The sequence below is a fragment of the Paramormyrops kingsleyae genome, chromosome 17 (genome assembly GCF_048594095.1).
Source record: "Paramormyrops kingsleyae isolate MSU_618 chromosome 17, PKINGS_0.4, whole genome shotgun sequence".
Taxonomy (NCBI): domain Eukaryota; kingdom Metazoa; phylum Chordata; class Actinopteri; order Osteoglossiformes; family Mormyridae; genus Paramormyrops; species Paramormyrops kingsleyae.
The window spans coordinates 19,187,008-19,198,788 of record NC_132813.1 but is presented as its reverse complement, the minus strand read 5'-3'; the positions used below and the strand labels follow the sequence as shown (position 1 = coordinate 19,198,788).

Sequence of the window (11,781 nt, the reverse complement as noted above, 5' to 3'; positions counted from 1 at the left end):
TAATAATAAATACTCTTGCTGATCCCTATGGGAAAATTCTCTTTATGCTTCCTCCAGCTTGCTCCCTGTAGGTGAGAGCAAGCTGGCTGTGAAGGGCAGCCACCCATAGCAGCACCCAGGGAGCTGGGGGTTAAGAGCCTTGCTCAAGGAGCCACCGATGTGCAGAGGCTGAGCTCAAACCAGTGATTCTGATCACAGGCCCAGAGGCTTAGCCCACTGAGACACAGACTGTCCCCTGTGTGCTGGGTAACCCAGAAAAACCCTCCAGAACATGCAAATGCCACACACACAGAACTGCGAGTCCACCATGTTCCCCACTGTGCTACATAATTAACATAAAAATATATTATCCATCCATCCATTTTCTGAAACCATCCTAGTTAGGGTTGCCAGAGCCTACAGGTGAAAGGTGGGGAAGAACCCATCACAGGGTACACACACACACATGCACAGCTATGGGCAATTTGGGAACTCCAACTAACCTCATCATGTTTTTGGTACATGGGGGAAGGCCAGAGTCCCCAGAGGAAACCCTACAATGACATGGGGAGAACATGCAAATTCCACACACAAAGGCAAGGCAGAGACTTGAACCCTGATCCCAGAGGTGTGAGGTGAGAGTGCGAACCACTGCACCACCGTGCTGCACCAAAAATATATTATAATAATTATAATGTAATTTTATTCTATTAATGGAAATGTTTTTGTATTTTCTGAGTAGTTGGAAGGAATGACACAGAGACATGTTTATACTTCATAAATATTTAGGTAATGAACAGGTCTTCTCTATGGTGGCTTTTAAACATTTTATTGAAAACCCCATCTAGGCTGTTTTAGCCTTTATGAATCAAAATCTTCCTGCGAGATCTTACCTTTCCCACCAAACTAGCATTACGTGTTCCGGCTGAACAGAACTCCACCCTCTGCACTCATTACACTAAGACGTAAATATTAATATCATCAGCACTGTGGATGGGGCCTGCAGTCAGACACAAAGAGATTTCCAACCGTGACTCACTCAACAGACTGAGCGACAACATTGTTCCAGACTGAATAGCAATACCGGGCTTCCCCAATTGCGTATTCAGCACACCTTTCAAATTCATTCATTAGTGATTATTAGCCAATGCATAATCAATGGAATATTATGGTCTTGTATTGTGGGGACACGGAATCATGTTTAACTTGAAATTTCTTAAGTCGATACAGAAACCCAAACCGGTTTGTATTCAAGGCTGTGAGAGGGATAAATTTAGATCTCTTGCTAATGAAGACAAAAAAATGACAGCCGTGATATTTTGGGTGTTTATTTTGCGTCGATGCTTTATGTCATGCTGGGCACATTCCTGGCTTGTTAGTTTTTAGTGACGAGCTCATGCACCTGCACTGTGGGGATGCGGCTGGGCTTTCTGTGACGGCATTCCCCCCCACCAGGGTGAACGGTCCACCGGCAAGCTGCAGATGAAATGTCAAAACCCCAAGGTCGCTTAAACACAAAGGAGGCTGTTTTGGGTGGATAAACCCATGAATCGACAGGTTTCTTTTCTAGTGAACCTTTAAAGTTTAACTATGTGTTTGCAGACCATGTCAATGTGTCACAGTATGGAGCCACTAGAGGAAATGTAGAAATTACAATGTGAACAGTAAACTGTCAGTTAGTACCAAAGGCCAGTTTCCACCCCACGTACTTTAAGCTTGACTGCTATCTTCACTTTAACTCCTTGCAACAAGGACAGCAGAACCTGCATGAGACGTGCTCATACATACAGAAATAACTCCCCCCAGCCTTTAGGGGGTGCTGTCCACTCCAAGTTCACGATGAATTGCAGAAATTCAACAGCCAACTATCAGCCATAGATCTCATTTTCCACCCATCCAGTTCCGGAGGAAGGCTGTCCATGGCCAAGGCAGGCCTCATAGATGTCGTTCGTGACAAAGCCGCTCTCTATGTTCCTGGCTGGCAGATTCTCGTAGTCGTTGGGCAGAGGCTGAGGGAGAGGGCAGCTGGGGGACACTTGCTGTGTGACGCTGTGACCCTCACTGTGGCTCCTGGTGCCTGGGCTGCGGGCATCAAAACTCCCCTGTGAAGCGCGGTACGCTTGTGCTTTTCTCCTGCAGGCAAATACACACATAAAGTTACTCCACACACCTCAACCAGCATATTCACTGCCAGAAAAAAGGTTACAGCCCTTGTACAGTTTTGTTCCCCAAGGTAATAAAAACAGTAATAAACCCCCAATGGTACAAACCATTTGAGGACCAGAAAGTAAAAATCGAGACCAAGATTTTATTTCAACCAACCAGTCGAATACTGTGTGAATGTGACTCTTTACACTCCAATGGTTGGTTGAAACAAAATTTTGGTTTGGATGTTTACTTTCTGGACCTGAACTTCATACCTCTGTTCCAGAGTCCATTTCTGTATCTTAAAAGATTGTACAGCTAGGGTACAACTGGCATGACGGTACCGCCCCAGTGACAAGTAATTGTACCCTCAAAGGTAGAAACTGGTAAGTTTTTTTTCTAATAGTGTACATTATTACGACACACTCTTACACTGGACAACAGCACATTCACTAGTGATTACTACACACATATGTGGGTTGGATGGGAAGCTGCTTGGGTGTGTTGAACAAAAAAATGTTCTGAAGGCAGAAGGAAAAATGACTGGTTCAGAGAGATAGCCAATCAGATTGTAAGAGAGAGTTAACCAATCAGATTGCGGAGGAGGTGATTTCCAAACAACTAGGCAGGACCAAGACATCTGATTGGTTGGGCTCGCCTCCTCTAGTTGCTTGCACCGAACTCCTGTACAATCTGTGTAAGTAAAACTCCCATGAGTGTGTTGAACAGTGGGAATTTCTTACCCTGCAGTAAGGAATCTGAAGGATATGACTCCTGAACCCACCAGCAGGAACATTAGGAGACCAACAGAGGGCCAGATGATGTAAGTGAGATCAGTGCCGAGGCCTGGATGAGAGGGAAATCAAGAGTCTCCAAACAGGAACCTTACACATTTGAAAAGACAATGGAAATAAATGGACTAAACTGGACATTTTCAACGACTGTTCTAGTTGAAATATCAAGGTTATCACATGAAACCTTTAAAGGAAAATTCATACATAAAAAAAAAACTAAATCTGAAAGCAAAGCATCCTGTTTTATTCAATTCGATGGAATGTGAATGATGAGTATACTGGAGTACCAGCTGATTCAGACGCTACTTCCAGTTCTGCAGTGTTTATCGTGACTAGAGGGTTATTTGGCAGGACAGTCATGGCTGGAGCTTCTGAGGAGCAGAAAAACTGAGCTTTAACAAACAACCTTTTAGAATGAACTGGGAAAGACAATTTCTGACATGTTCTAACATACAATCATGCAGCTATTTCAATAAGAACTACTCCATCCATCCATCCATCCATCTATCCATCCATCCATCCTTCTATGTTATAACTACTTTTCTGGTCAGGGATGAAGGAGGGACAACTCATGTTTTAAAAAACCTCTCCTATTTTGTTTTAATATTTCCAGATAAAATATATATATAGAGTGACATCAGATGCTTTTTAAAGAGTACAAATTTGAAGTTAACAGTACATTTAATTAGAAGAGGAATGAAACTTAATGACAGGGTTTGTTCTCGCCCGCGCCCGTAGTTCCCGGGATAGGCTCCGGTACCACCCCCCCCACCCCCCCGCGACCCTGGTTAGGATTAAGCAGTTTCAGAAAATGGATGGATGAATGAAACTTAATGAGACATTTAAATGAACAAGGAAGTCAGTTTGACGTCATTGCATCTTCCTGACCAGTGGGTGTCGCCATTGGGCAACTGCCTCTAAGTAGGGAAGATGGTCTGATGATGGCTTCTTACACCACATAGCTTTTTGGTGCTCACAGAATGTTGATCTAAAGTGCTTTTTAACATGTGACGGTATTCAGTGAGGCATCTAACACCACTGGCAGACTTTCAGTATTTAATGCAGCGAAGTGGATTCACCTGTGATTCTCTCCTCTTCTGCTTTGAGAGTCTTCTGAGGGTTTTCTGGAAACAGGATAAAGAACATCATCACCTAAGGAACCTATTTCCTTCATCACTGGAAAACTTGGTTCCGGTTCCTGCCCACATGGCCATGCAGTGGTTGTCACCTTTGGGGTACTTGCAGATGAAATGGTTCCTGGAGCTGCAGTCCCCATTGGCCCAGGGAAGCCTATCAAAGCGCCACCCCCCCCTGGGTGGTGAGGGGCTTAGCTGCATCAGCACGCATGCCTGCTGCCCACAAGACGGTTCGCCTAACAGCCAGTTTCTGCAAAGCATTCATAACAAGTCCTATGTAACTATGCTGCCCACAAGCACTTAAACATCAATGGCATGTTAGTTTTATGGCTACAATCCCATTAAGGACTGATTTATACACGAGGTTGCCCCCTTGGATATACATTCTTCTCTAGAGATTTCACCCTACAACCACTGTGTCATGTGTCACTTTTTTTTTAAACCGCTAAACCCTCTCAAGGCATTACTTAATACCTGAATGTGGCCTGGCTGCCATCCAGCCAACGATAGTCTGCGCCGCAATCGCTGCCAAGCCCCTGGTCTTCGTGGTTCCTGCGGAGCCCGATCCAGAAGTAGCCCTCGGCGGCCGGGAGTTGCTGGATGAACTGTACGATGAGGAGCTGCTCGCTCTCGGTCTCGACGCTGAGGAGCTCGCCGCCTTCGGTCCGGCAGGCTCGGCTGGCTTGGGCGAAGGTTAGCCTGCGGCTGCCGTCGGGGATATAGACTATCCTGTAGCACGGCCGCTCCGTTCCTCGCAGGCAAATGAGCTGACCTTGGAGAATGGAGAGCGGCAGGAAAAAAGTACGTACGCAGGATGGGAAACTCAACAAAGGAATCTATTCTAGTGAGCAAAACGTAACAAGCCAATAAGTCTTTTCCTTTTTAAGAGTCATCTTACAGCTAATATAGTCATTAAAGTCAAATCAAATAAATATACATTAAACGGATCACTGTAAAGCAATAGTTTTTTCGTTTTAAATTCACAAAATTTACAATGACAGTCTTGCCAACAACAAATTCACATTTATATTGCAGAAGAAAGTACAGGTAGCCTATAGTGCGATTCTTGTACAGTTTCGTGGAGACAAAAGTTTGAAAACATAGGATTTTATAATGAATCCGAAATCAAATTAGATCTCTTTAAAAAGCTATTGAAATAAATGTCAGCAGAATTTTAGAAAGAAAATTTCATCCATCCTCACATCAGCCATTAACCCTGGACAGGGTTGCGGGTTAAAACAGACATTGCCAATGAAAATCATTCAACACATTTCTGCAAAAAACAGCCTAAAATACCGACTTCCTTACGCCACACTGGGGCGACTTTGCTCCAGGATATTCAACACTGACACCTCTGCTTAGCCACGAACTTCCTTTATGCATTAAACACTCAATGAAAAAATATAAGCCGAAATATCTAGTATTTTGTGAATTTCTATGCTGAAGAAAGTTAAGTTGCTGAGTCTTCAAACCAGATCCACAGCGGGGGTGGATAACGCAATAAAATTGCTAACTGTCTTGTTATTCTGCTAAAAATAATAAAAATCGAGGATAAAATATAAAAATCACCGCTTAACTCTGACGGCTCGATAAATCATGTGGTTTATACTCACCACTGAACAGCTCAGATGCATAACACGAGCAGCAGAGTATGGAAACCACAATCCATAACAGTTTCATAAAATCCATGTCACAATATCTTCATAATTTCATCCCGATTCACGCACCGCAACTACTGCGTGCAGCTGGGCGGCCGCTTAAGCAGCATCCTGCGGTTTTTCCGCTGGTTTTAGTTCGCCGGAGCGGAAAGACCACTGAGCTCAGACTAGAGCCGCAAGACCTGACGGCGGTAATTTGGCGTGTTTATGGGCTGGGAGGGAGCAAGTGAACATGTCTGATCAAAGCACAACGTCAAACATCGGGGAAAACTTACTCGAGAAGATGCCCAAACTGCCTGTTTACCAACCAGACCTTCCTCCTCCTCTCCCCGGCCCCCTCCCATTTCCCATGAGGAAAAAATAGCCATGCAACAAAGACAGCTTTTTGTTCTGGAAAAAAAGGACTGAGCTGCAAAACCTTAAAACATGGCTGCACACTGACTAATGGGATAAATTATATTAGTAGGCTATGGCGCCTTGCTATTACTGTACACTTTAATGCGTGAAGTAAATTAAAATAATTCTAATACCCTTAGGGACGACGGAAACAGTTGCAATGTAGTTCAATGGCCAAATTAGTTTCAGAAACGGCAACTTTGTTCGTAATATATTAAGAGAAAACGTAACATATTTGATAATCATTAATATAATCAACAAAAGGTATTGGGGCAGAGGAATCATATATTGCTCCTGTTAATTACCAATAACTTTTTAAGTGAACCGAAATATTAATGCGTATCTTTTATATTGGTCGTGGCAGCTTTGCCTAATGTGAGAGGAATTCTAGTTTCTATTTTTGACCAGGATTAACGCGGTGAAGTTGTGATGGCAGTTTTTGGGGACGCTCGATCTACGAGCCGTGTGTTGACTGAAGCTTGCGCAAAATTGTAAAACGGAAATCCCCTTGCAATTGTGACCTAGATATTGCATTGTTCTAGCATTGATACACTATTGCAAATCAGGATGTTTAATTGTGATTGATATACAAAAATATATTGATAGAATGCTTTTATAAAAAGAAACGTACAATTCTGTATTTGTAGAGAGCCCGATACATTAAATGCCTTAATTGTTTAACGTGACCCAATACCACTAACAACCCAAACTAATTTACCACAGAAATTAGATTTAAGAAATTATCAGGCCAATCTGTGGTTGAACAGGGATTACTCTGACACTTCTTTGTTTATGGTCGGAGCTGTTACGTTAGAGAAGACATCATTGTACGAGAAAATATGTAAAAATGACAAGAACATTAGGACACAATACAACTTAAGGAAATATCATACCCGAAATACTTTTTTTTCGCTTATTACTCTCAAGGGGAACTAAGCAGAAGCACCTCCCGCGATATTGTTTTATTATGAGCGCAGTTTCTTTGTACAATTTTTATACTACAGGTGGTATGAATCACAAACACCTACATCAAGGCTTACAGAGCAAGAATTGACACAAAGGAACGTTCCTCTAAGCTGCAGAGAGTTTTAGGAAGCGGCTGTGTACCTTTACTGATATAAGGTTCCTGGACGTAGGATGGATGGATGAAGGATGGATGGATGGATGGATGGAAGCTCTCCAGTGACCTGACAGGGACACAGGAAGTGGCACGGCAGACGAGGGGTTCATATACCTCACCGTGCCTCCTTATTACTATGATTGTGGGTTTTTAAAGCTTTTTTCCACTTCCACTTCTCCACATTGTACAGTAGCTAATGGCACAAGAAAGGATTTTTATGTAATTGGTGAAAAAAGTTTGTGTACATGACTTTGATGCTGTGGTCATGAAGCTATTAGATTTGACAACAAAGTCCTATTAAAAAGCTGATTAAATTAGTTTACGTCCCTTCATTACCAGACACACATGTACATACAAGTATTCACACACACCCACAGACACACACACGCACACACACACACACACACACACACCACAGATTTGTTTAACCACTTTTCCATTTCTTAGACTGCTGATTTTTTTATTTTTGAAAGTTGAGTGAACAACTGTAAATGAAAATATAAGCCAAATAAAACAAGTTTCCTTTATAACACACAAAGAGTATGTAACAGCTAGTGCATGTCTGACATCCTATTAACTGGTTGTGTGGTGATGGCAGAGTCAAATTCTAGGCTGTCCTTTAACTTTAAATGCACTAATTAACTGTTTTATCCTATGAAACAGAGCAGTTTTTAATGTTCATTGTAGAAAGAATGCCTTGATTTTTTTCTGTTGTTATGCTAGAGGACATTGCTTTAGTGAATCAAAGATATGACATTTTCTTGCTAATAAAGGTACTCAAATGGTGAACATACTGTAAATTCATTTGTTAGCAAAGAATACTGAGTGTAATTTTAGTAAATGTTAAGTGAGTAACATGCAAATGCCGAAAATCTCAGCGTGTGCAAAAACTTTTGACTAGTAGCTTACATGCATATGTAACTTAAGATTATTAATGCTAAAAATAAAATTATAAGCTTAATATCAATTCCATTCTTTTCTTTTCACATACGCTTTTCTAGAGATTAATGAAGCAGCTTTTGCTGCAGGGGTGCCCAGTGTGTATGCAGGATTTGGGGGTAACCCAGGTGTGAGAACAAGTCAGCCAATCAGTCCTCTAATTAGTAATCTAATTAGAAAATTGCAGTGAAAACCCACATACCCAACGATCCTTTCTGGGTAACACCCCTGGTTGGTGACTGTAACAGCAGGACAACAATCTTCTAACAGCACTGCATATGAGCCAAGCTGTTTAAAAGCTCTGCCAATGACCTGCCAGCACTGGCAGAAACATATTATTTGATACTCGCAAGAACTGTGAGTAGTCAGTGAAGCACCACTGCATAATGTTCACATGTTGCTATGGATGTCGTCCACACTACTGGACATCGTCCTTTCCAGTACTGTGACGTGCTGTGAAGATGAGGAGTTTGATAATAGCAATGTGCAACAAGAATTTGGAAATCTTCAGTGCAGTTTGTTGTAGCAGTGGTGTGTTAGGGAAGCAGTAGCACAGCAAAAGACAGAAACAGACCGAACGAGCCAATCATGGATAATGCTCTCCATTATGGATAATGACAAACTTCCCCTGCACAATGTGCTGCTTTGCAGAGCATCTACAGGCTCATCCAGCTCCGCTGTAACGAGGGCCGTTTCAGGAAGTCATTCCTACCGACCGCCATTGCATTTTACAACAGTTCACGTCATTGTCTGGCAAGCCGTTGACGTATCCTGCACTTTACTTGCACAACACTGGCAATTATTTGTACATTATTATGATGATCATACATTTTTATCTTTGTTTTATCTTATTTGAATTTTATTTTAAACATGCCAGTTGTGACGCATGTTAAATGGTGTTATATGTTGATGCGTCAACGTCAACTTCCCTGTGAGGGTTTAATAAAGTCCCCTCTCTCACAGTCATTTTGTCATGGTTCTGGACGGCACGGGAACGGGAACGCGGCATGGTGCACGAAAAAGGGCTGACGACCCACTTGCGGCTCCAAGGACAAAAAGGGGATTTATTACAGAAAACAGAAAACACTACAAACGACTAACCAAAACCAAAGGGACCACGAGGGGTCAAAACTAAAACAGGGAGGAATTAACTAGACTAAATACACACAAGGAAAACTAACAAACTAGGTAAACTACACTCAAAGGAAAACCAGACACGACGCGATGAACAAGAGTTTAGACACGATGAACCAGCGGGGAACAGAACAAAGGCAGGAACTAATATACACGGGGTAATGACTAACACAGGGCAGGTGAGGCTGATTAACAAAGACTAGGTAAACAGGACACAGGTGAAACCAATTAACTCAAAGACACTACTAATCAGGGAAACTAAGAACTAACCAAGAATGCATATATCAACACTAGGGGAGTACATAGGAATAACACAGGCAGGGGAACAAGAAACAAAACCAAAACAGATTACTAAATCAGACACCAGGGTTTAACAAGCACAAAGGAAAAAACCAGGGAGCTAAATACAAAGACAGAGGAGGTGGGATTCGAACACAAGACAAGAGGGAACTCAGGACTGAGGGGCAAACAGACAGCACATGCTAAATACATTGAGCCACGAGACCAGACAGGAGACAGGGGAGAACAAGGACTGACGGGAAGGACGGAATGACCAGCACCACCTGCTGGTCAAACGGGGAAGGGGCACGGAAGGACCACAGTGGGGGGCTGACCCTGACACATTTATCCTCATCAGGGTGGGAGGCAGCATAGTCAGATGTACATCTGAGATGTGTCCCTTCCAGGAGACAAATACGTCACGGGCTATTTAAGGATGCCGGTCATGTCCTTAGATTATTGGGGGAAGCCGGGGTACCATATGAGCTGGGGGGTCCACACTAATGGGGATTCAAACCCACATGAAAGAGGGAGAACATACAAACTCCACACACACGCACACAGACACACACACACATGCAGACACACACACACACACACACACACAGTGCCATGGTGTGATTCAAACCCCAAAGGTGTGAGGTAACACTGATACCCCCTGCACATGCCCCACAGATCTTACAAGTTTTCATTAAAATTTTCACAATCAGAAAACATAATTACCCACCGGGGACCCATAAATTGCACATTGCCCAAAGATGTCTCCATTTTTGACCATATTCTTCCTGCGTTGACAAGCGCATCAGCCATAACTTAGAACACAAAGCACATTTGATTACACAACTGCCATGAAATGAACGCCTGAGTAAAACACCTCCGGTGTCAGTTCACGCCTAGACCTGTAAGACGCGTAAATCATCCAGGCACACCAGAGGTCAGACACCCCGTGCAGAGTTCTTAATAACAGTCATTATTTTCTTTTATGAGGTATCTGTACCCAAAGTGAGTTCTGCCATAATAATTGAGATTAATATAAATCCACTGAGAGTTAGTCATGCAGTCTGAGCTCTTCTTTCTTTGTGATAATAGGTTGCTAATTGGAACTAATGTGTCCCACAGAGGGCTGAGCTTCCATCCCTCCAGCTAATGCTGGTGACTTATCTTGCACTGGGACACATTCCAGTTACAGCCATACAGCTTCTGTTGTGCGAGGTCTGCATGATCCATCCTCGTAAACAAATGGAGATCAAAGCGTGCCAAGGTGCATCTGTTTCCACTCAGGCTCTTCAGTACAGTTTTCGGCATGGATTCTGCTGGGGGAGGGGTGATGTGTTTGCTAAGCAACCAGACAATTAAGTGTATAATAGATCTAATGGATCACCAGCTACCAGTTCCCCCTCCCTGTTATCAGCACTTAGGACTGACTTAAAGCTGACTCTAGCTTAAATGTGGGCTCATTAATAGGGTCGCAAAATTCTGAGAAGTTTCCTGTTAATTCCCATATATTCCCATGGAAAGTTTCCAACTTGGAATTTCCAAAATTCCCCCAGCTTAACTTCCCACGTAATGGAAAGTTTCTGAAAATTTTCTACACCTTTGCAAACCTACTCATCAATGAATGGAAGTGATTTTGTCAGAAATGCTGCTACCCCACCAGGCACCGCCTGGTCTGGCAAACCAAAAGCAGTGACCCCAACTCTCACCAGCATCCCTATAGGCCTATTTAGAAAGTCTGTGCTCACTGCCGCAATATTACACCATGTTGCAACATGGCACAAACATAAATCACTATTTACTTTCCAGAATCCATTGTGTGTGAAATTGTTTCAAGTTGGATTCTTTAACAAAGAGGAACTTAAAGTACCAGGGTTTAAATAGGAAAAAAGTTGCACAGACTAGACAAACACTGACGGTATGAACAAATATCCTATAGGACGGTTGAAGCACAGTTTCAGATTTAAAAGCCATGAATCCCAGAGTAGGGCGAAGGAAATAGAGAGGTCAGTGGCTAGAAGCAGCTGGCTAAGAGCCCGGTCCGGTGGGACTGTGACAGCAACTTTTATTACAGACCCGGGTCGGGCAAAAAAACAAACAAAAAAATCTTCGACTCGTCACGCTACCGGTAACACGTTATGCACGGGAAAAAAAGCACAAAAGTTTTTAACTTTGGAAGAAGAAACATACCGGTGAAGTAGGGTAAT

The 11,781-nt window shown here is 42.8% G+C and overlaps 1 protein-coding gene across 1 annotated transcript; it reads right to left on the bottom strand.

Annotated features, from left to right (window-relative positions):
* Window positions 1–1,291: 1,291 nt before the first annotated feature.
* Window positions 1,292–5,981, bottom strand: LOC111851278 (layilin-like). The gene is made up of 7 exons (XM_023826035.2): window positions 5,668–5,981; window positions 4,529–4,826; window positions 4,147–4,304; window positions 3,998–4,042; window positions 3,206–3,289; window positions 2,868–2,970; window positions 1,292–2,112 (listed from the first exon to the last, which is right to left on the bottom strand). Exons 1-7 carry the CDS (start codon window positions 5,741–5,743, stop codon window positions 1,848–1,850), a joined length of 1,029 nt encoding a protein of 342 aa, XP_023681803.2. The 5' UTR covers window positions 5,744–5,981; the 3' UTR covers window positions 1,292–1,847.
* Window positions 5,982–11,781: the final 5,800 nt, after the last annotated feature.